The sequence below is a fragment of the Amblyomma americanum genome, chromosome 1 (assembly GCF_052857255.1).
Source record: "Amblyomma americanum isolate KBUSLIRL-KWMA chromosome 1, ASM5285725v1, whole genome shotgun sequence".
Classification (NCBI taxonomy): domain Eukaryota; kingdom Metazoa; phylum Arthropoda; class Arachnida; order Ixodida; family Ixodidae; genus Amblyomma; species Amblyomma americanum.
The window spans coordinates 118487136-118512719 of record NC_135497.1 but is presented as its reverse complement, the minus strand read 5'-3'; the positions used below and the strand labels follow the sequence as shown (position 1 = coordinate 118512719).

General features: G+C 50.1%; 1 protein-coding gene across 1 annotated transcript; it reads left to right on the top strand.

The window, feature by feature from the left end:
* The first annotated feature begins 1574 nt into the window (after positions 1–1574).
* On the top strand, positions 1575–15937 carry LOC144113347 (uncharacterized). Its single transcript, XM_077646375.1, has 4 exons — positions 1575–1783; positions 2156–2340; positions 5069–5157; positions 14803–15937. Exons 1-4 carry the CDS (start codon positions 1591–1593, stop codon positions 15935–15937), a joined length of 1602 nt encoding a protein of 533 aa, XP_077502501.1. The 5' UTR covers positions 1575–1590.
* Positions 15938–25584: the final 9647 nt, after the last annotated feature.

The following is a 25584-nucleotide window of genomic DNA, read 5'->3' as shown; positions in this document are numbered from 1 at the left end:
TTAATTGCATCAGAAGCAACACCAGAGAGATAGCGATGCTTCCGGAAAGCTTTTCCACATTCCTATGTCACTTATTGCCTGCAATGGCGAAAGAATTGTTTGTTAAGCTTACTGGATAATTTTCGATCGAAATTAAAACAAACTTCGCTCAAAAGAAACACTGACGTGCAAGTCCTAATTGTAATGCTCGGTAAGTGTCATCATATAAGCGGCCTTGGGCGAAAGTCATAAATCATAACGGGGTTGACGAATATGACTCATGTCTCACTACTATGAGATATAAAATGAGACAAGATAAACTAATCATTAAGGTCACGTGGTCATTGCAGGACATTACGAGCTTTGCAGTGTTGGCAACGCATAATCGAACCAGAATAGTAAAGTGTAGAGGGGATTCTCGGTAAGAACAATAATGTTTTGACCTGAACTGAAGAGTCAGTGAATCAATAAATGAGTCAATCAATCAATCAATCAATCAAGTAATCGATCAATCAATCAATGCCTTTATTTTTTCCACACCAGAAACAAGATGAAGAGGATGGCTCGAAGAAAAACTGGAAGTTTCCACTTGACGAGCTTAAAGCTCCCTATTTACTAGACATATAGAATGACAGCGCAAAGCACACATCTTTACAGAGTTAAAAGCGATTATAGGAAACACCAGATACTATAAAATACGTATTCAGGCTTTTGCTACAAGGAAAGCTTTTAGCATATTGTTCTTAGTAGTGCTGATAATAACTCCTGGATCATGAAGGTGTTTGAGGAGGTCAGGGAGGGCATGAGAGAGCATTTGTTCACTAATTTTAAGCGTGAAAACAAAATTTTTTAGAATTTATTGTTGCGTGCATGGTAATGTTTTGTTACAGCCGTTAAGTCTGCGCGTGCACGGAGAAAATCTTCTGAGTCATGTTTATAAAGTTCTGCCATGTAGAATGAGTACATACGAATGGAATGGACATATACTGCATGTATGACATATTATACATGTGTGTGTAGATATTATGAGTGGAAAGAATGTTGTTTTTATTGAAGAGTTCTGCTTTGCAGTGGTACTGCTTGTGAGAAATAGAGCTCTTGTGGAGGAGGAGCAGTCGGGTGCTTATTTTAGGGCGTGATCAGATCGGCGCGACGGTTTTTCTGCAGGACGCTCAACAGCGCGGAAATGTATGACCTCAACGCGAAGCAATGGTCCTTCATCCACCCAATGCCGATGGCTCTAATGGGAATGGCTGCAGCCACCATCGACAGGCGAGTCTACATCGTGGGAGGCATCACACATGGCCTCGACGGGGACACCCTCCAGAACTCAGTGTATGCATTCGACCTGAGCAAAAACACGTGAGTGCCCGCTATAGGCGTTGGACTGTTCTGAGGGCGAATGTTCCCCTTTATAGTTATTTTTACAGGGGAAGCGAACGGATAACCTTTCGCACAAATCTGAAATGCCCAAATTCAGCGCACACAGCTCTCTCATTAATATTTTTTGCGCTATGTTAACCGCAGTAGAGAATCGGTGGCAGACGGGCTTCCTCTGCTCTCAGTAAAAGCAGACATGCCGTGTTTTGCAGCTGGACTGAGCTACCAGCGATGACGGAGAAGAGGGCCTTTTGCTCGGCCGTGCCCGTGCAGCCTGACCTCTGGCTAGTAGGGGGCGTCGTGGAGCTGAAGCCCGAGGTCAAGTGCACTTCGCGGATCGACGTGCTCCGTCTGGCCTCGTCCACATTGGAGCGACGATGTGACATGCCCTCGCCCAGGCACTCTGTTTGCTTGGCAAAGATAGGTGAGGTAGCCATTGGCAGTCGCCGACAAGCTCAATCCGCCACCAGAGTTCTGCAGATAACCCTGTCTTAAGGCGGGTTCACGATGGCTAGTCGCAATGGTTGATCGCGCGACAGGTGTAAATCGATTTGTTACACTCTCTCCTCAATTGCCCAGTGCTGATATGTCGCTACCTGTTATGGCGAGTTTTCGCGTCGTACAGCAAACTAAGCGCAACATCGTTGCGGTCATCGAGAGCGACACCAAGGCATCCCTGGCAGATACTCGGCGTCAGCGCAGCCGGTGTGTTCTTATTGTTGTTCTTATTCTTCGTCGCGACCTCTTTATATCAAGGGCTGCAAACGTGAACAGAAACGTTGGCCACAACGCGCAGGCTACGAGGTGTACCTGGTTGGGGGCCAGGACGACAACAGCAGCCCATGCGACGACGTGGTCCTGTTCAACCCCCTCCGTCGCAGTGTCATGCCACGTGAACCGCTGCCGAGCGGCTTGGCGGGCGCAGCCACCACCGTGATGCCCGGCGATTGTTTTGACAGGCCACTGTGTCGTTGGATTTGGGTGAGTCTGGCTACTGCGCGTTTCGGCGGCGGCACCACTTGTTCCCCGCGGCCTCTACACCAACGACCCATCGAAACAAGCATTCTTGATGATCAGTACTCACTCGTGCTTTCATATCCTTACTAGCCAAGTGGGACGTTTTTGTTCCAGGCGGCATGTCCCAGAAGACAGTGCTTCGTGCAGTTCCCATCAGCGGTTAATCAGAGAAACCGCTTACAGAGAAATGAGGTAGCCACGGCTCATAACGGTAGATTTCAAATCAACTAAACTCATGACGTACACATTTGCGGGGCGTCCCAACTAAGCTGAATTTAACTGCAAAAAAAAACACGGACGAGAAAACTGGCCTGATGTGCGATGATGAAATTGATGTGGCGTGTCGCAGGCTGTCTAGCCCCCGCAGTTACTTTGAATCTAGATAGCCGAATAATCAGCATAACGTAATGAATTAAAAGGAACATAACCTACCCTGTGTGCGTGGAGAGTAAGCACACACAGCCGACAGAGCACTGGTAATGTTTGCACATCCCCCACATTACACCGGTGTAACAGCGCTCGCAAATCGAACGCGTAATTCGAGCTCTGTTAGTTAGTTTTAAAAAGGTATGCAACCTTGTTAGTACTTTTCTGCCTGCAAGGTGCGGTCGCCTCGCGTCAATGGACTGGCTCAGGCGTGCACAGGCGATGAGACGTCCTGATTCTTTCATCAACGATCCATCTGCGCCAGAAAACCGCATTGACCATAATCGAGGAAACTTTGCGCAAGCCAACACGAGAGGCAGAAACGCGCACACACACACACGCGCGCCCAAGTATGTGTGCGTGTTTCTGCCTCCCGTCTTGGTTTGCGCAAATTTTTCTTGTTATATCCCTTCAAAAACTGGACCAAGAATCTACACTATACGAAGCTTTGACCATTGTTGTTCGAACCTGCACGGGCAAGTACTCTTCCGCCACGGCCAAACTAAAGAGGGGAGGGGGGGGAGGGGGGGGCTAAGTAGGCACCAAAATTTGCGCGTAATGAATAGGCGTTATTATCGTGCTTCAGTCTGCTGAAACAAATGGTGTGTTTGAGTATGTAGTAGCCTAGGATGGAGGGTAACCTTGATAGTGATTAGTATTCGGTTATTTTTATTGGTGATTGGTAATCAGTTATATGATTCATAATTGCCAGTGTAATCGATGACCGCGATCTGTAATGTGATATTGTATAGGCAAGCGATGAGAAATGAGAAAGAAAAGAAATAAAAAGAGGATAAATGGGGAGAAGGAGCTATCGCATCTACTCTTAAGGCGAAGCTTAAGAGCCCTCCTGATTTTATTTCCTCAATTTAATTTTCACGTGATTTTGCAGCCAACTACAAAGACGACACCGCATAACCGGGACCGAGCGGTGACCGTCATCCAAAAAGTTTGATTTAATTTTCTTTATGGGGTTTAACGTGCAAAACCAATGTAGTCTATGATGTACGCCGCCGTGGAGGAATACAGTCAATTTTGACCACCTAGATTTCTTTAACGTACACTGTCATCCCACAGTACACAGGTGTCTATCATTTTGCCTCCATCGAAACGCGACCGGCATGGTCGGGATCGAATCCGCGTGTTTCGGGTGTTCAGCCCAGCACCGCAACCAGTGAGCCACCGAGGCAGCTGCTCCAAAAGGCATACCTTTCCAGAGAGAGGTTAGCACCGACGCAATGTAGAAGCTGATATAGGTTCAGAACCACGACGGTTTACACACACTAACGCCAGTACGTTATTAGGAACATCTGTTTGCTCTTAAGACATATTATCTCCCAGATTTTAACGCCAGGAACAGGTTTTATGCGAACAAGAAACGCGGACGGCGCTTCCTTGATTCTCTTAACATTTTTTTTTTTCTTCCTATTGACCAGTGCATGCTCCAGCCACACAACGTCAGAGATAGAAACCGAGGATTTATTGTGTCTGAAGCACCTACCCGAGGCTCACAAGTAATTGGCCAAACATTGAAACCGTATTTTCAAAGGCCGGCCTTACAAAAGGACCAGGATGAGACCATCCTGTTGCAATATTGCGCCGATGACCTGTGGTGCTTGGGAATATGCCTGGCTCAGGCAAGAAGTATTTGCTGTTTAGATTGCGCATTCGCAACGTCGCTTTTTGCGCCCGTGTGCTGAGCGATGCCAGTGCACGTTGAAGAACCCCCGGTGGTCTAAATCGACACAGAGTCCCCAACTGTACGTTGGCCCTTAGAGTACATGTGTTGCTTCAAGACGTGAAACCCCACTATTCTCAATTCATAATTCAGTTATTTCATTAGCTGTAACATCGCAAGCAGCGAATTTACGCGGAGGCAGAATGCTTCCCCGACCAACATATTTGCGAATGGGAAACAACGCAGGAACCCACTTTCTAAGGACAACAGTCAATTAAATAAATGGTTCAAACCGGTGCGCCATAAATTCGCCCGATCATACCACAGCAACTCAAAAGTAAAAAGTGCTTCTTGTGTCGCCGGACAGCAGCAGCAAAAAGGCTCAGTAATTCGGTTTTGATAAAAACTCTCCTCCTCATAAAAATACAGTTGAAAGCGGGCCCCGAGGGCATAGCTGAGACGTACGTTTGTGCAGAGTGCGCCCTCTTCTGCCCACCGCACCGTGGATGTGCTCCTGTCACGCCCGCTAACTCTAAACAGGAACACCTTGAGGCAAACACCAAATTTCGCTTTCCCACTTACATGCAGGCGCGGCTTCATCGTGAGACCTGCATTCCGGCGTCCAAAGGTTACAGCGACCACAACGCCTCTGGGTTCTTCGGTGCAGCGCAGTACCGGTACCACTCTGTTTCTGCCTTTTTGTGCCGCTGAGGTTTTCGTGCCGCTGAAGTTTTCATGCCTTTTCGTGCCGCCTTCTCGCCCTCGGCCCACAGGGAAAGAAGGCGACGGCGTCAGAGGAGGATCTCTTGCGTAGGATGAATAAAGGAAAAGTTCCACTGGCGCTCCAACTACATTTAGGTTAATGGCAGTTTTATAGCAGTAAATTCGGAAGAGAAGTTCTAACTTAATTCGCAAAAGGCGCTTTTACAATGAGACCCAGTTCAACGCGTGCTTGATGCAGCTACTACGGACAATAAAAGAATATTTGCTTGTGAACAAATCGCGCTGCACAATTCTGTACACGCTTCAGCATAGCACAATGGGTCCCGATTTGAGGATCCCAGACTGCGCAGTCGTGCTCCATAATTGATCTGATGTTTGTGAAATACAAAATTTCCTTAACCTTCTGAGGTGCATCTCGGAAATTCCTCTTTAAGAAGTTCAACATTCCTGCTGCCTTTGATAATATATTCGGATTGTTTTTCCCAAGTCAGGTCAGCAGAAAAATAAACACCAAGATATTTATAAACGGTTGTTTATTTAAAGGTTCGTTGTTTTAAAGGTAGTCAGGCAAAATTGTAGTGCCTCTGAACGTAGAAGAAATACATTAACATTTTGCAGTATTCAAACACATCCTCCATTTATCTCCCAAGAGTTGAATGCGGTCCAAGTTTTGCTGAAGATTATCTGAGTCACATGGTGCTTTAGTAGAACAATACAAAACAAAGTGGTGCGTGAAAAGTCACACTTTCGACTATGTCATTGACACAGATTAAGAACAGTAAAGGCCCCAACACAGATCCCCTGCGGGACACCAGAAGTGACCACTGCAGTGTTTGAAAAGCACCCATTTATTTAAACGCGTTGCTTGCGCCCTTGCAGGTAATCTTTAACCCATTGAAACAATTTGCTTTGTATGCCAAGAAACAATAGCTTATGGAGTAACAGGACATGGGAAGCTGTCATCATCATTATCACCATCATCATCATCATCATCATCATCATCATCAGCCTTACTACGCCCACTGCAGGGCAAAGGCCTCTCCCATGTCACTCCAATTAACCCTTTCCTTTGCCAGCTACATCCACCCTTTGCCGACAAACTTCTTAATCTCATCCGCCCATCTAACCTTCTGCCGCCCTCTTCTACCCTTACTTTTTCTTGGAATTCACTCCGTTACCCTTAAAGGCCAGCGGTTATCTTCCCTTCGCGTTACATTCCTTGCCCAAGCCCATTTATTCCTCTTGATGTCTACTAGGATATCATTAGGCCGCGTTTGTTCCCTCACCCACTCTTTCCGCTTCCGGTCTCTTAACGTTACACCTATCATTTTTCTCTCCATGGCTCGCTGCGTTGTCGTTAACTTAAGCTGAGCCCTTTTCGTTAGCCTCCTCGTTTCTGCCCCGTAGGTGAGTACCGGTAAGATACAGGTGTTGTACACTTTTCCCTTGAGGCAAATTGGTAAACTGCCATTCATGATCTGAGTGAACCTGCCATATGCGCTCCACCCCATTCTTATCCTTCTAGTTATTTCCATATAATGATCTGGATAAGCGGCCACTACCTGTCCAACGTAGACATATTGTTTTACCACTTCCAGGCCCTTGCTGCCAATTGTGAACTGCTGTTCCCTTGCTTGACTGTTGAACATTACCTTGGTTTTCTGTATTTTAATTTTTAGACCCGGCGTTCTGCTCTGCTTGTCTAACTCATTGATCATAATTTGCAGTTTACCTGAGTGACTCAGCAAGGCAATGTCATCAGCGAATCACAGATTATTTGGTGTTCTCCATTTACTCCTATTCCCAACAGTTCCCAATTTAGGCCTCAGAATACCTTCTGCAAAGAGGCGGTGAAGAGTATTGGCGAGATCGTGTCTCCATGCCTGACGCCCTTCCTTATTGGAATTTTAATGCTGACTTTATGGAAGACTATAGTAGCTGTGCAGTTGCTATATATATCTTACAATATTTTGACATAAGGCTCTTCTACACCTTGATTACGCAATGCCTTTATGACTGCTGATGTTTCCACTGAGTCGAATGCTTTCTCGTAATCAATGAAGGCTATATATAGAGGTTGGTTATATTCCGCGCATTTCACTATCACCTGATTGATAGTGTGAATGATCTATTGTGGAATATCCTTTACGAAAGCCAGCCTGATTATTTGGTTGAGTAATGTCTAAGGTTACCCTGACTCTATTAGCGATTACCTTAGTATATATCTTGTAGGCAACGGATAGTAAGCTGATCGGTCTGTAATTTTTCAAGTCCTTGGCGTCTCCCTTCTTATGAATTAAGATATTTGCATTCTTCCAAGCTTCTGGTACTGTCGAGGTCAATAGGCATGGCGTATACAGGGTGGCTAGTTTTTCTAGCACGATCTCCTCCCCATCCTTCAACAGATCTGATGTAACCTGATCCTCTCCAGCTGCTTTTTCATTTCTCCTGTCTGTATTTACTTCCTCTTTTTTTTTACTGGCGGGATGATGCAATGGTTTGCGCTACTGTCTGTCTCATTAACGCTCTGATTACATTGGCTATTGTACAGATTTGTGTAGAACTCTTCGGCTACGTTAACTATCTTATTCATATTGTTAATGGTATTGCCCTCTTTGTCTCTTAACGTATACATCTGGTTTTTACCTATGGCTAGTTTCCTCTTTACCGCTGTTGGGCTACCTCAGCTCTTTAGAGCATGCTCGAATCTCTTCATATTGAACTTCCTTATGTCAAATACATTGCGCTCATTTATTAGCTTCGATAGCTCTGTCATTTCTCTTCTGTCGGTAGGGTTAGACGCCCTCATGCTTTGGCGTTTCTTAATCAGGTCTTTCGTGACCTGAGAAAGCTTTCCGGTATCCTGTCGAACTGTTCTAACGCCTACTTCTACTGCGCACTCTGCAATCATGGAAGTCAGATTACAGTTCATTCTATGAACATCAAGATCCTCTTCCTCAGTTAAAGCCAAATATCTGTTTTTCAGCGATATCCTGAATTCCTCCACTTTCCCTCCTACCGCTAACTCGTTAATGGACGTCCTCTTCACTAGCGTTTTCCTTTCCTTCCGGGAAACTGTGTCGAAGGCCTTTTAAAGTCTAAAAATACTCAATCTACCTACTCGCGGCTGTCGGAAGCAGAGAATATGTCATGACTTAATTCGGTTTCCTGGGTCATGTTTGAGCAGCCACACCTGAAACCATGTTGGGAGTCGGTGAGGAATTTATACCTTTCGAGGTGTTTCATCACCGAACTGTAAATGATGTGCTCCATTAATTTGAAACAAATACAAGTAAGGAAGATAGGCCTGTAATTAGCGACACTATTCTTTGAGCCACGTTTGCGAATAGGAACTACATCAGCCATTTTACACTCGTCAGGAAGAGAGCTGGATTTAAGCGATTTGTTGAACAAGATCACTAAATAGTGAGCAATTACACCAGAGCCGACTTGCAGGACATACGCAGGAAGACCGTTGGGCCCACCTGCAGAACCAGCTTTAATATATTGAAGTAATTTTGCTACACCACTGTGCGTAATAACCTGGTCAGTAGTATCACTGGTTAGTGCCTCAGAGACTGGAGAGACTGGAGTGATGGATGGTATGTTAGTAAACATCAAGTCGAGGATAGAAGCACCGTTACTTCATTGCCTTGCTGGCTCTGCAACTAACTTACCGGTACAGGTCATTAGCTAAAATAAATTCAGAAAAACCTACTGATAAGGCACTCGAGTCTGTCATATTGCATTCATTGCTGTCCCACTGGATAGTGGGCTTATTAAAATCACCACCTAAAACAAAACTTGGTTAAGCGAAGATAAAAAATTTGATAGGTATTTAAAAACATCCGGATTGGTACATGCCGGAGAACGGTAGAACGAGCCAACCAATAAGTGGCGACCATTATCTAACTGCACATTGCACCAAACTGATTCGCCCCACTCCAGAGACGAGGAAAAAGCAGCAGATCGCAGGCAAGGATTCACAAGCATGCAGGAACACACCCCCTCCCTGGGTATTCCTGTCACGACGATATATTTCGAAACCAGTTAGGAAAACATCAGGGTCCAGAATAGAATCATGAAGCCAAGATTCTGCGCCAATGACAATATGGGCCTAACGGCAGATACTAGAGCTGCAAAGTCATCTACTTTATTTTTCATGCATCGGCAGTTTACAACGAACGGTCAAGGCCTGCAGTACAGATGCAGAACAGTCTTGCCGGCCCCTAGTAGAAACTCTCCGGCTAGTTCTGTATCTTGTTTCTAGCTATCGTTTATGAGTCTCGATAACTTGGGTGTGTTTCTGGTGATAAAGCGAACATTTCCCATCTACTGCCAGTTTGTCCCGCCGTAGTCTACAGGGCTTTTCCAAGGCACGAGCATACTGCAAAAGCTTCCAACGTGCATGTCTCGTTGTAAATGTGAAGTCCTCGCGAATAGCACAAAAAGGTCCCTTTAGCCTTGGAGCGCATGAAGTACTCGCTACCCATTGATGGCGGTTTATCAACATCCCTCACGAGTATCTAAAAGCGGTCTCTCACCGGTACTCACCTATGGGGCAAAAATGTGAAGGCTGGCTAGCAAAAATGGTGTAGCTTAAGTTGAGGACAAGGCAGCGAGATAAGGAAAGAAAGATGAGAGGTGTAATATTAAGAGACCTGAAGCAGGCAGAATGGGTGAGGGAACAAACGCGGCATAGTTACATCCTAGTCGAAATCCAAAGGAAGAAATGAGTTTGGGCAGGACACTTAATGCGAAGGCAAGAAAACCGCTAGTCCTTAAGGGTAGCGATGTGGATTCCAAGAGAAGGCAAGCGTTCCAGGGGGCGCAAGTAAGTTGGGTGGGTGGATAAGCTTAAGAAATTCGTGTGGAGACGGTAGACGCAGCTGGCAGAGGACAAGGTTAATTAAATAGGCACGAAAGAGGCATGTGCCCTGCAGTGAGCATAGTCAAGCTGATGGTCATGATGATTACTTTGAACTACTTAACAGGTGACAACATCGTTTCGGGTGAACTCTAGGCACTAACATGAACTCTGAAAAGAGGTGTGCCGTGAAAAGCAAAGTGCGACAATTATATTGGAGTGAAAGCGACCTTTGTTATATTTTATTCCGTTATTTTTGTATTTTGTGCGCATAAAGTTCTGTCCGTGGTTATTGCTGTCCTTTAGCTTCCTTGTAAAATCAAGACAATCAGGAACCAGAATCTAAAACCGGTATCTTTTATAATTTTTTTGGAAAACGGTTTGGGAGGTAATGGTATAAGCAGAAATTTTCGCAGGAATATGCATAGGTCGAGAAAAACCAAGGCGCGCAAATCATGCTGCATTCGTAAAAGCAACTTCTTGATATTGATAATGTATAGATAAGGTAAGCTTTGATTGTGTCGCGTGCCAACTTCTCAGGATACCTGAACTGTACTGTGGTCTTTGCAAAAAGCTTTGCCATAAGCTTCTTAGATAACAAGATATGTGAGGGGCGCCTGTTGCTGCAGCACTCGCTTCGGTGGTCGTGGCTGCTCTATCTGCACGCGGCAGGGATAGCCGCCTAGAAGACCCTTGTAGTCAGGCCGCTGCACTTTCCTCCCTTTCGTTCAACATTAGCAGCAGCAGCAGCAGTCAGATGGCAGTAGCAGCAGTGCTGTCGGCTCTCGTCGGCAAAAACGTCCTAATCCAGCACTGACCACACTGGCATTTAAAAGTCGTTGACTCGAATCGCACTAAAACTTCCATTTATCTGCTTGAGTTTTCTCGTGATGTGGACAGACCAGTGCACGGATAGGACAAAAACTACGTGGACAGAGTTGAATATTTAGCCTTTAAATACATTCCTGCATTAAAAAACAGTTCATGAGTAGCGTCTGCATCTACATATGATCTGGAATCTAGTAAAAAATGAACAAAATCTAGTACTTTTAAGAGCATTGTTCTGGGCGCTATTATATTAAAAATAACATGGTTTGTGAGACACGTGTTAGTGTCTCATAGTGATGTCACGCGACCTATAAGTATTCGCAATACACGAACAGCTAGAACGTATCAGTACCGAGTCGGCTGAAAACTGCTGCATGCGGCTTTTAACCTAGTACTAGCTACAGAGAGAGTTACTTCAAAGTAATTCATGCAGTACTGCAAGTAGTAATGCGCGTCGACCGGGAATATTGCGGCACTCCCGAACATGAAACCACAAGGCACAAAACCAGGTACTTGCACTTTCACACTGCAAAAAAAAACATTGGCCAGGACGGGTTGATGTTCATTTCAGCCTGTCCATTGTCTGTAGAGTGAGTTTCCATATTACCGAGGATTAAATGCATTGTTATATGTATTTACACTGAGCTGAGCTCACGGAACAAAAATGCAACTAGAGTTTACAGGATTCACGCAGAGATGGCATTCCATAACGGCTTCTCACATCTCAGACTGTCTATGTATATCCAGGTGGTGCTGAGGCAAAAAGACGTTGACGGATTGGATGTACGTCATCGTACATCACAATGTGCTGCTTGGCTATGGTCGTTTGACGCACTTTTGACGTGGAGGCGAAACACTCTCTGAATTCGAACAATAGTGCACACAGCTGTTCGCGTTGGCTGGTTAACAGCGCGGAGTTGACATCGAGGCTGTCGAGGGGGATAGGAGGCTGCACTGGTTCTGAGGAGAAGCACTCGGAGAAATCGGAGATGCGTTCGTCAAATGCTACGGCAAGTCCGCGAAAAAGATGGCGATGCTCGCGCGTAATATTGGTAGCAAGTACCTGTGACTGACCACTATTAAGATGGATCAGACTGTGGGCCACGCACACGCCTTTCGTCAGAAGTAATGAAAGGTTGGTTTCGGCGATGACGTCATCGTCCTGAAATGATTCGCTCTCAACCGTAATGAAGGCGCTGGTTCGAGGAGGCAGTGTGACGGTGTCCGTAGAAACTCGAAGCGTCTGGCTTGGTCGCGGTGTATCGCTGAAGGCGACAGCATTCTCAGTCGAAAACGTGACATTGTTAACGCGTAGGTCAATAATCGCCCCTATTCAGGCAGAAATTCGACACCTGAGATGAGGTCGCGCGAACAGTTATTCAGAACAAGAAAGCAGATGACATATGTGAACCCCCGGATTTGAACTCGGGCGGTGCACATGCCGAGAGGTGCAATCAGATGACCGCCCGCACTGTGAACGTGCGCGCCAGCCCATGGCGTGAGAACCATTTCGAGGATGGTGGCGAGCTGGCTGCTTATAGAATCGAATCGAATCACCACCAGTATATAATAACGCTCGAACGGGGCGAAGATCCAGTATCACACGTATGTCTAAAGAAAGCCGCTCGCGAGTTGGAGGCTCCGGAGTGGATGATCGGGCACAGGCGTTGTTGTCTGCAGGATTTGGCACCAGGAATTCGTCGGCGGGGTGTGTGATTTGTAATGCCGTCAGTGCGTTGAAGGGATAGGAGACGCGGACGTCGTAATCGTCGAGGCGCTTTCATGTCTCAGCTTCGATGTGTCGAAGCGAGAAGGTACTGCGGACCTCGAAACCGTCGACGCGTCGTTGTGTCGAGGAAGCGTCGCTGTGTCGGAGTGAACGGTGACCGCGGACTTCAGAACCGTCGAGGCGTCGGCATGTCGTGTCCGCGTCGATAGGGGTCCCCCGCACAACGATGTCCAGCGAGCCCACCCCCTAAGGTCGCTGGCTGCAGTTTTCCCGCCGTGGACTGGGTGACCGGCCTTGCCCCGCCCGGGAAAATCTCGCGGTATATGGTGAAGGACGACCCCTGGGGATGATGATCGAGCCTGCTGGCGACGAGACTGAAGCCAACGTTGGTCTTAAGGAAATCCGCGACAGCTCGGGGTCGCTCGCCATAGCGGGGTCGAGGAGAATCGGCGGGAAACCCAGCGAGGACTAGACAGCGGTAGGGGCAGTGCCGATACATGTAGGGGACCTGGTTCGCCGCAGTGAACGCATAAGGGGCGTCGGTCGGATATGCGCCACACGACGGATTTGTGCGCAGATCGTCGGGGAGCTTACACGGGTGCAAAACGGGTGCAGGCGGCCCCGGCACTTCAGCAGGAGCCGGAACGAAGGACGCCAAAGCCGGCGCAGGGCACCCCAGGGCTTCGGCGTATGTGAGACGACACTCAGGCGAGACAGGAAGAGGGAATATACGAGTCTCCTCGGCAGGAAAGGACGGCCGGAGCGCTTGCTGCACCTCATCGCGGACAAAAATCGCTATGGAGCTTGAAATTGTTGGAGGATCCCCGTACAGCTCGCGGAGTTCGTTGCGCAGAATCGAAAGTATGAGATCGCATAGCAGGGAGGCGTCGGTGCCATGGAATGGTAACTCGCTACAAACGATGGCGGCGGACACGGGTCGGTCTTACGCGGAGGCTCTGTGCTGAAGAACCCTTTTGCTCGTGGAAGACTCAGTGAGAAACTCGGCGACAGTCTTCGGAGGGCTGCAGACAAGGCCAGCAAAAAGTTGCTCCTTGAGGCCACGCATGAAAGGGAGTACCTTTTTGTCCTCGGACATTGCAAGGTCCGCGAGCCTGAAGAGGCGTGTCATGTCCTCTACATACGCTGCAACGTCTTTATTTGGAAGCTGAACGCGAGATTGCAGGGCGCGTTCTGCCCGTACGCGATGATCCGAGCTGCCGTATGTTTCTAGGAGACGATGCCAAAACTCTCTACAAGAGGATAACTTGTCTTCAGGGTCTTCAAACCAGGTCCGAGCACCGTCGTCTAGACTGAAGAAGGCGTTTCTGAGGTGGGCGGCGTCATTCCACTGGTTCAACACGGCAACTCGCTCGTAGGACTGCAACCAGACTTCCATGTACTCAAAGAGGTCGCCGTTGAAAGACTTCGGGATGCGGGGGACCTGGAGCGTGAAGTAGGGTGTGGGCGCCGGAGCCATTGGGGTGGTAGCGCCAGGCATTGGGGCCGTCGCACCAGGCATTGAGGAGACGCCAAGTGCTCCAAGGACATAGCGGATGGTTCGGGCTCGAGTGGTAAGCCTCGTATCCGGCGGCGAGCACGGTGGACGGGCGTCTTGATGGGTATAGGACCGAAGCGCCGGCTAACCGTTGGGGTATGGAACGTGAGATCGATCTCACCTCCACCAGATTTGTCACGGTGTTGGTGACAAGACAGGGACCCAGCAACAGAGGGCTCGGCAGCAAGTCCCGTCCAGAGATCGTCCATGCTCTACGCATGAAGCCGTATTTTGCACGATGACCCCCCAGATACTTCGAGCCTTCATTGTGTGCTTGAGTGTGCATGTGTGTGCTCGTGTGTGTGGTTTTTAAGAGGGGAGGAATACCAGGTGGCGCTGAGGCAAAAAGACATTGACGCTGGTGGCGCGCGGAGTGAAGGACGTTTAAGATCGCCGTTTCTCACACCGAAGGACGTGCTGCCGAGCCCTCTTTTGCCGGGTCCCTGCCTTGTCACCAACACCATGGAGGAAAACGTTCTAATTACATGTAGAACTGCGGTTAACAGGTGTTCCATCTATTTCCCACCACGATTACAAGAGATTGGGGCCTCCACTCTGGCTCCAATGCATCAAGCCTTCCAAAACCCCCCGGCTTAACCGGCGCCTTCGGCCCTTCCCAGGCCCTCATCCGACCCTGCGGCTCCGCCCTCCTGGCGCCAACGGAAACCCCTGCACTGCAGGCACCCCGCTCCCCCGGCCCTTCCCCAAGCAGTTGAATCTCTCCAAGCGGCTTCGGCTCTCCCGGCGCCCCCAGCCCACCCGGCGTCCTTGGCAATCCCGGCACCTCCGGCCCACCCAGCACGCCCGGCCCTCCATCCGGCCCTGACTCTCCCGGCGCCCCCGGCCGTCACGACGGCCTCGCCCTTCCCAGTGGCACCGGCCCTTCCAGCAGCTGCGGCCCAACCGGCGCCAGCGGACCTCCTGGCGCCCCCGGTCCTCCGGGTGCCCTCCAGAGCCCTCCAGACACGCCAGGCCATCCGGACGCTCCTGGCCCTCCTACATGCTTCGGTCCCCTCACTACTCTCGGCCCTCCAGGAAGCCCGGATTCTCCAGTTGGCCCGGACTCTCCCGGCCTCAGCCCTCGCAGAGACCCTGGCCTTCCCGGCGCCCCCAGCCCTCACGACGGCCTCAGCCTTACCAGCGGAACTGGCGCTCCCGGTGCCAAAGGCCATCCCGGTGCCCCAGGCCCTCCCGGCACGCCAGGCGCTCCCGGTGCCCCCACCCGTCCCGGCACTCCCGGTCCTCCTGGCAACCTCAGCCCACTCTTCACGCCCGGCCCTCAAGTCGGCCCTGACTCTCCCGGAGGACTGTGCCCTCCCGGCATCCCCGCCCCTCATGGCGCCTTCGGCCCTCCCGGCGCCACCGGTCCTCCTGGCGCCCCCGGTCTTCCCAGTGCCCCCCAGCCCTCGGGACACGCCAGGCCATCCGGGCGCTCTTGGCCCTCCTAGAGGTCTGGGTCCCCTCGCTACGCTCGGCCCTTCAGGAGGCCCGGATTATCCAGGTGGCCCAAACTCTCTTGGCGGCCTCGGAAATCCTGGTGAACCCGGCCCTCCCGGCACGCCCGGCCCTCCAGGCACTCCTGTCCCTCCTAGTGGACTCGGCCCACGCTTCACGCCCGGCCCTCCAGGCGGCCCGGACTCTCCCAGGGGCCGCGGCTTTCGCAGCACCCCTGGCCTTCCTGCCGACCTCGTCTCTTTCGGCGCCCCTGGCCCTCACGACGGTCTCGGCCCTTCCGGCACCCCCGGCACTCCCTAAGACCCAGCTCTCCCAGCAGCCACGGTGCTCCCGGAGTCGCCGCCGAAGTCACCGAAGCGCAGAAGCCGGTAACCCAGAAGGCTGCCAGAAAGGGCGGCCTATGATTAATAAAGGCACAGAAGGTCGGCCAGAATGGATGTCGCAAGATTGGCAGCGAACGGCGCTACTACAGTTAGAGCATTCCAATCGGATGACCAGATGTAGTCGCTTTAAACGTGCCTCGCAGCTCTTTAGGCTGTGTTTTCTTTGCGCTGTCGTCACAAACACTTAAAGACGTGAAGCTCATCGCGCACATCTACTGGTGCGTTTCTTTTGCAGCCAATATTGACACATTTACGAGAGTGCTATCGGCGGCTACTGAGAATAAGGCCCCTTATTCTGAGAAAATAGCACGAACGAACGAAGGATCGAGAACGATTAAACACACTGACGAGCGCTGACTCGCCACTACATTTTCTACTGAGAAAAAAACACATTTATAACCGACAATCACATGACCATCGCACATGCCCAGAGTAAAATATTAGGACCAAAATATATATATCAATGGCTAAAAATCCCAATTCATCGGTAGAAGCTAGGAGAGCCGAAGCAACCAAAAACACGAAAAAACGAACCATGAAAATTTCAAATTCACTAAAACAAATCACGCGTTGTCTAGGAAAGGAATCTGGATACTCACTAACAATAACGATGGCTGACTAACGCATTCATCCTGTTTCTTCAGATCCCTGTCATTGGTTGATCACCGGCTGTTCGCAGTAGCCTCGCTTTCAATGCTGCCCCTCTGTCGGGCTTACCGTGTTTATGCTTTCAGTTTAGACTGTTTGCCCAGCCGGCACACACGCACGCAATCATTGTGGCTTTTAGCCTGTCTGGGAGCACTCAGTTTCGATAAAGCTCCGAAATTTCGCAGGTATATAGCTATGATTCTAGTTGACACCACCGTATTTTTTCAAAAGCGCTCAGAGTTTTCGATAACAGTAAATTTCTTGCAAATGTAAAACAAATTTCATGCTTCGTACAGCGGTGTTTGTAATTCATTCTGTGCCCCTGGAGGCGAGATTGTGCCCAAGAAAGGTGTTGATCTACATTCTAAGCTTGAAATTGTATATGAGCTGATTTGTCTCAATGCTTCATAACATGCATTTCAGTTAATTTGATGGAACTCTCAATGGAATAAGGACAGGAGAATGACTGTTCATGTGGTCCACTGCCATATGGCAAATAAAGACAAAATAGGGATGTCGTTCAGAATTTACAGGTTGGTTGTTTCGTTCTGCTACCTTTATTTTGTCTTGCTGATGACATATACAGCGGACGGTAAAAAGAGAAAAACACTTCACTATTGCGAACGAATGAGGCAAGAAAACCAGACTGAAGGCTGGGATGTTAAGCCATCTCCTAAATAGAGATCACTCCACTTGATGCTGAAACTTGTGTGCCGACTATAGCAGATTTCAACACATCGACAGCACTGTGTCGTGCAACTGTTTCAGACATTTACATGGGCCATATGACGTTCTCATCGGTGACAAGCAGTGTTTTAAAACACATCTTTGCACGGGCGTTTAATATGGTGACGTAAGCGCCGATTAAAACAGCGGCGATCTTCAGGCTTCTCCTCCCTTCTACGGAGAAGTGCTTAAAATCTTGACGACACCACTGTTGCCGAAATTTTCCATTCCAGCCGCCTTCCCCTACTTGGTGCCGCTCGTTGTAAGACGCCACCAGACAACGCTTCGTGGGCTTTACTTTCGGCAGCGTTGGTGATGTTCCTTCAAGCAACTGTTTCTTCGCAGTAAATGTACCGCTGCTGGGAGGGCCGGGAGGTGCCGGGAGGGCTGAGGCCCATTCTCACTAGAAAGGGTTGCAAATCAGCTGTCCCCCGACGAACACCCTGTTAGGTGCTAAAATGGTGCAGAGATGAGCGCCCTTCAGGAAGGGTGCATAGGATGAGAGTTGAAAGGGCGCTCATCAGTAAAAGACTCTTGCTTCATGGTTGGATCAGTGTGGAGCTCCCTTCCAACAAGCATTCGTAGAGGTGGTATGGAAAATTAGTACCTTTTAATGGGGGTGCCACCATTCCATCCTCTAAAGCATCATTAAGTGCACCCTTCCTGATGGGTGCTGATCGCTGCACCCTTTTTTAGCACCCAACATTAGGAAATGGGTGTTCGTCTGGGACAGCTTATTTACAGCCTTAAGGGTGAGAAATTATTTAGTGTGCGCCGTGAGAGCCGGGGGCGCCGGGAGGGCCGAAGCCGCTGGGGTGGGCGACGAAAGGGCTGGGGGCGCCGGGAGGGTCGTGGACGCCTGGAAGGCCGGGGATGCCTCGAGGATCAAGGCCGCTGGGAGGGGCGACGGAAGGGCTGGGGGCGCGGGGGGGGGGGGGTCGTGGACGCGTGGAAGGTCGGCGGTGCCTCAAGGGCCGAGGCCGCTGGGAGGGGCGACGAAAGGGCTGGGGGCGCAGGGAGTGTCGGGGACGCCTGGAAGGCCGGGGGTGCCGGGAGGGCCGATGCCGCCGGAAATGCCGGGGGTGCCGGGAGGGCCGGGTGCGCCGGGAGGGCTGGGCGCGCAGGGTCGGACGAGGGCTAAAAGCGCTGGTTGGGACGGGGTTTGTGGAGGGCTGGGTGCGCCGGAGCGGCAGAGTGGAGGCCCCAACCTCTGGTCGTCAGATGGTAACAGTAGTGCTACGTGTATCCTGGAACTTTTGCTCCCTCTGACCTTGACTAGATAAATTGACAGTCTGAGACATGAGGCTTCGTACTGCAATGCCTTCTCTGCGTGAATCTTGTATCCCGTACTTCGAACTCAAGCTGCGTTTTATTTCCAGAACTCAACTCATGGCAACAGATGACCAGCCTTTCAGAAATTTTCCAAATACGTACCGCTAAAATAACGAATGCCTTATAACCTTTAATAGACTCTCGCAGACCACACCAATCGCACAGATAACATGTAGGGGCTGACATCTCGACGTACATCATTGAGGAAATTTCGCGAAATGTAGGTTTCGAAATTTTTTTTGCTTTGCGACCGAGCGAAGGAGGTCAACACAAAGCATTGATGCTCAAGAGGACACCGAACGTTTCTTAAAAACTGACCAGCGAGGCAGCACAAAATTATGTTCCGTGAATCCACATCTCGCAAACTTTTGTCGTTGACTGTACCTCTTCAATGTGCGCGTACATATCCAATTATGGATTTCAGTCGCTGGCAGACGGCAGACCGCATGCTGCTTTCCTTAGGTACGGCATATGCTGCGTGGTGTTCAACGTCCCGAAGTTGCACATGGGATATGAAATGGAGTGCACCGATTAGAACCGAGCACTGGGGTTCCTGAAAGAGTAGCGACGTCGCTCAGCTCACGAGCGTTCTGGCATTTGCCCTCCATCGACATGCGGCCGCCACGGCCAGGATTTATCCTACGTCTTGTAGCTTACCTGATCCGGCTACTGGCAGGCGAATGTCTTGTAACGAACTCTTTTACCGGCCAGCGTCTCACGAAGAACACGTGAAGGATGGCGCGATACCAGCGGCACTTTTCTGCTGGGACATTCCGCAGCAAGATTAGCTGGCACGTCTTCGTAGCGGAGACGAGATTCCTGGCTGCTCGTGGAGGTAGGTAGGTAGGAAAAACTTTATTGAAAATGCCGGCAACCGACGTTTTGACGCGTCGTGACGTTGGCCAAGCGTCGACCCGGGGTTATGCCCTCCTCTGCACTACCCCCGTTCGGCCCGTTTGTGGTGGGTCGTGAGGCTTGTGCTTTTCGAGCGCACCCCGGGCCTGCTGGACGGCCCATAGTTGAATGTCCTTGTCTGCAGACTGCACTGCACTTTGAAGTTCGGGCGGGTATATCCTGGAGGTAGCCTCGGTCGGGAACCTGGCACAGTCCCACATGATGTGCCATTGGTCCGCCGGACCAGCTGCACAAACATTGCACACATCGCTCGGATAGAGTTCTGGGTGAAGTACGTGTAGCACTGCCGGGGCGAGGAGTGACCCGGTCTGTATCTGTCTTAGGATGACGGCCTCCTCCCGACTGAGTGCCGGGTGGGGAGGCGGCATTGTCCGTCGAGCTAGGCGGTAACACATGGTAACTTCGCCATAACTGGTTACGCGGTCCTTGGTTTCGAACCACCACACGGAACGATCACTCTCGGGGGCGCGGAGGGTAAGCGCTCGCGCCGCCGAATGGGCCGTCTCGTTGTGGTTCGGCGAGGATGCACACTCGCCCGCGTGCGCCGGGAACCACTTGACACGGATGGTGCTGCGGCGGTCTTGGGGCTGGAGCTTGCCGATGATGGCGGCCGCCGGCGCGCTCACTCGCCCCTTGGCAAAGTTGCGCACGGCGTTCCTCGAATCACTGAGCACGGTGTGACACTCGGCCTCGGAGATCGCCAGAGCGATGGCAACCTCCTCGGCGTCTGTGGCGTCCGTGCACCGCACGCTCGCTGCCGTTGTCGTGGTGCCGGTAGCCGCCGCAACGACCACTGCCGCGAAGCCTTCTCGTTTGTATTCCGCTGCGTCCACGTACCGGGCGTGCGGGTCTTGGGCGTGTTTCTCGATGAGGGCCTGGGCCCGTGCCTGCCGCTGTTCTTGGTTGTATTCGGGGTGCACGTTCTTCGGGATGGGGTCCACATGGATGTGAGCCCGCGCCTCCTCGCTGATCTCGCATGGTTGCCGGCTGGGGGTTCGGGGGTTGTAACCCAGGGATGTCAGTATACTGCGCCCCGTCTTGGTGGTAGAGAGGCGCTCCATTTGCGCGGTGAGCTGCGCCTCGGCTATTTCTTCTAGGGTGTTATGGACGCCGAGCTGCAGGAGCCGAGCCGTACTCGTGGTCTCCGTTAAGCCCAGCGCCGTCTTGTAAGCCCGTCTGATCAGCGTGTTGATCTTGTTCCTGTCAGTGACCTGCCAGTTGAGGTAGGCCGCAACGTAGGCGATGTGACTGATCACGAACGACTGGACGAGGCGCACGAGACTGTCTTCACGCATGCCCGCCCGTCGTGTCGAGACTCGGTGTATGAGCCGGATGGCGTCCATTGCCTTGGTGGTAAGTTTGTTGATGGTCTCGTCGTTGCGGCCGCTCTTGTTTAGCAGCAGGCCCACGACTCTGATCTTGGGAACTTCGGGGATGCGTTGCCCCGATGCGGTCATGATCTTGATGTGATCGCACTCCCGAGGGGGAGCGCGTTTCCGTCCCGGTCGTAATGGTGTGAGGACGAACAGCTCGGATTTGGCGGGCGAGCACACTAGGCCGGTGCCGTCAAGGTGCTGCTCGATGGCGGTAACCGCGGCTTGTAGCTGTTGCTCGATGCTGGCGTCGGTGCCGCCGGCCGCCCACAGGGTAATATCGTCGGCGTAGATCGTATGCCGGACGCCGGTCCCCGCTACTGCCCTCGCTACCCCGATCATAACGAGGTTGAAGAGCAACGGCGAGATGACCGAACCCTGCGGGGTACCCGTGCTACCGAGCTTGCGTTCGGGGAGTCTGAGGTCTCCGGCGTGCAGTTCCACCGTGCGGTTGGTCAAGAAGTCTTGGATGTAATTGTAGCTCGTTACCCCCATGTTGAGTCGTGATACTTGTGCTAATATGGCTGAGTGTTTGACTTTGTCGAATGCGCTTTGTAGATCGAGCCCCAGAATTACTTTGCTGTCTTGTGTCTTGTTGTCGATGATTTCTTATTTTAGTTGTAGCATGGCGTCTTGTGTGCTGAGTCTGTGTCGGAAGCCGATCATCGTGTCCGGATAGAGGCCTTCCTTCTCCAGGTATTCCTGCCACCGGTTGGCCACCACGTGCTCCAGCACCTTGCCCACGCAGGATGTAAGCGAGATGGGACGCAGGTTGCCGATGTCCGGTGGTTTGCCCGGTTTCGGGATCAGGATTGTTCTTGCCGTTTTCCACTGTCCGGGGAGCTTGCCCGAACGCCAGCATTCGTTGAAGTAACGGGTTAGTGCCTCTATCGATGCATTGTCGAGGTTTCGTAGCATCTTGTTGGTAACAAGATCGGGGCCGGCTGCTGAGCGGCTGCTCGTGGATGTTGTTGTTGTTGTTAGCCTATCAAAAGGTGGCACATACCCACACTGGGGGATCGGCCAAGAATCGGGTGACTATTCACCTGAATGCAGTTAATAAAAAGGAAATGTACGTGGGAGCGCAACACCGGGGAATTCTTCGTCATGAACAGAAAAGGGATGAGACTTTTGATTTCAAAATTATAAGAATAATAATAAAGAGAGAGAATAAATAATAATGATTAAGTCAAGATGTAATAATTGATAGAAAAGTTTAGAACACTTAGCAAGGCAGCCAGTGAGATTCTATCAGGAAATTTAGAACAGCGGTACAAACAGATCTGTGGCTTAACCCAAATGTGGTGGCGCCAAATGATAGCAAGAGCGGGCTGCTCAAACTAAGGCCAAGATGCTGCAAGGGCTCCTCCAGCAACCTTTTTTCTCAGAGAGTTGAATCGGCGACAATACAGCCAAAAATGTTCTATAGATTCAGGCTCACGGCAAAATGCACAAAGAGGAGAGAGCGCCAAACCCGACTTGTGTAAATAGAAATTTAGAGGGGGGATGCGGCAGCGCAGCGTCGTCAGTGATACTTCAAGCTGCCGAGAGCAACAAATTTTCCTGTTCCAATAATATTTAAGCTGCTCATAATCCGCCGATGTTAAAAGTGTTGTCTTGCGTGCTTAAAAATGCACGTCGGCGAAACCAAGATGCTGTAATATAGGCTGTAGCCGGGATAATTGGCAACACGGGGCCGCTGAGGGAACCCTTTGCGAGATTGTCAGCAATCTCATTTACTGTCACACTGCTGTGACCGGGAACCCATACTAAATGAACAAGGCTCAAATGCGGAGGAAGTAGGGATAAGAAAGTTGTTAAAATGGGACCGTCAACATGTGCAGCGAAGGACGAACACAAAGATAAAGAATCAGTAATTACTGCAACTGCTGTAATAGAGGGGTCTAGCTTGCGTAGAGAAAGTACAACTGCTAGAAACTCTGCTTGAAAAATAGGGGTGAAATCTGGAAGGCGCAGTGAAAAGGACCAGTCTCAATGCGAGCAAAATATTCCCACACCTGCTTTTTCATTGCATTGCGATGTTTCAATGGCTATTGCTATATCTGTGGGTAGGGTCCTCAGATGATCTTCTAGAAGACCATTTAGAATACTCGGTGGCAAATGTTTTGCATTTTTTGGGAATATGCCGTCGAAACCAATGTGAATAGCGGGCCCATTGCGAAGCGCAGGAAGGATATTATAAATGTTTACATCTAAAGGCTGAAGTAAAGTTTGCACAAACACTACCTGAGGGGAATTGAAACGAGACCAGGGGACACCAAAGAAGGAAGTCGGCTAACAACAGAAAATGCTTTGGGAACGGTGGAAATGGGATTCATAGATCTTGAGGTAAGTTTGCACAGTTAAAAATTAAAGTCGTGATAAGAGAGGCGGAATGCGGGCTTCAAGGTATAGCGCATTGATAGCCACAAATTTTAAAAGGCCGAGGCACATGCGAAGTGCTTCCCTCTCTAAAAGGACGAGGGGACGAAGTTTATATGTAGCCGAGCTTGAAAACAACACTAATCCAAATTCTAAAATTGGCCTGACATACACAGTGTAGATCATTAATAGCGCATCTCTGCGCGACCTGCGGAATCGCGTGACCGTCCTCCTCTTCGATGTCGATGGGTGCTGCCGCGAGCAGGGATTTCTTCCTTGCTATTGAAACTGCAACTGTTTCCGATCGCTCTATAGTTTATAATTTGTGAAAGGAAAAAAAATTTAGATTACATTTAAGAAAGCTGTGAACGATGCGAAGCGTAAATTCTGATTATAGACAATGCTAAGATGATGCTGCTGATGACGATTCAAGTTGGCTGATGAGATTTTAGGCATACACAACGCATGACTGGGGTTTAATTCTGACAACGTGGTGAGCAAATGCGCCCTCGCATTGGATGTAAGCTTTGAGGAGGATGCGTGATTCATAAAAACCAGAACCCATCAAATAGAAAAAGGAAACCGAAAGAAAAGGAGCTTCTAGAAAAAATAACAGAGCTAACACATACAACCACAGAACTAGAGACGGAACAAAGGACACAAGCGTCTCTCGTTCTGTGTTAGCGCTGTTATTTTCGATTGCCGGGAATTACCGCGTCACACAAAAGGTAGGTTTAATGAAGATTCTTTTCGCTTCTGACAAGCACGCGTCTCGGAGGACTTGCTGAAATTCATATCGAGAAATCACGCAGCATAGAAGAAAAGGTTAAGAAGCGCATAGGATTGGGCAAGTCGGTCAGATATGCTAAAGGGAAGAATTGCGCAGCATCAAGTAACGAGGACAGCAGACGCTTGTGCCTGTGTGTGCTCTCCTGCTGTCGTCGTTGCTTGGTGCTGCGCCATTCTTCCCTTTAGCATGAATGACAGGGACGCAGCAAGAATCGGCACGACAGCACATCAACTCGCTCATCTGTCTCGACTTGTTTTGGAATTTATGCTGGGGCTTCACTACGAGATAAAACATGAAGGGCAATGAGGCGCTTCGTCAAGTCGTTCGTGCCTTGTCTCGTCTCTGCCTTGTCTCTTTCTCAGTCCCGTCTTTCGTGCGCTGTGCCTTCATTTAGAACCATGTAGCGACTAGCCCAGACAAACACCTTATTGCAAGCCTGGTGCGCCGGGAACTTAAGGGGACCGAGGATTTAATACCACTCACGGGAGATTAAGGCGTCGATTGCCAGCAGCAATCACGTGCTTGATGGGCGGTGATGCCAGGCCTCACACAAACTTTGTAAGAAAGCGATGCCGGGACACCAACGGGTAAGCAAGTACGCCGAGTGTAGAACAGGCATCGTTGGCTGTTAGCCAGAGTGAAGTGAACCAGATGTCACTCAACGATCACGCAACCCCACTATAAAGCGGGGGACGGTGGGGTCACTGCGGCGGGGTGAAGCTGAACCAGAGAGAGAACACGACTGCAGTCTCAGCTTTGGTTGGCAGAGTGGGTTAATGATATCCAAGTCAAGATCAAGAGAAAGAAATGGGCTTGGACAGGGCGTGTGATGCGAAGGCAAGATAACCGTTCGTCCTTCAGGGTAACGGAGTGTTTTCCAAGAGAAGGCAAGTGTAGCTGCGGGCGGCAGAAGGTTAGGTAGACGGAGAAGATTAAGAAGTTCGCGGGCATAGGGTGGCCACAGAAGGCAACATACCGGGTTAATTGGAGAGACATGGGAGAGGCCTTTGCTCTGCAGTGGGTGTAGTCAGGCTGATAATGATGCTGGTGATGACAGTGTGAACATCAGTAAATACTGTTCTCTGCATTGTAAGTGAATCTAGGAATAAATATCTGGGGCATAATGCAAGTAATGAATGAATGCAGTCACAGGCTTTGTGAATATCGCGAACTATTGCTCCGTCTCGATTTCGGCTTCTCCTTGCGTGGCGCTAGTGTACGCTTACATAAAAACCTGTGCTTTACTATTAAAAGTGCTTCGTACAGTTTGCTCACTTGTACAAAAAGAACTCGCTAAGCGTGGAAAGTGGAGCCACTGATACGCGATCACACAAAGATCTCATGAATATTGTTGTATTTACTGTTGTCTATTTCTAGCCGTTCCTGGAATCATATTTT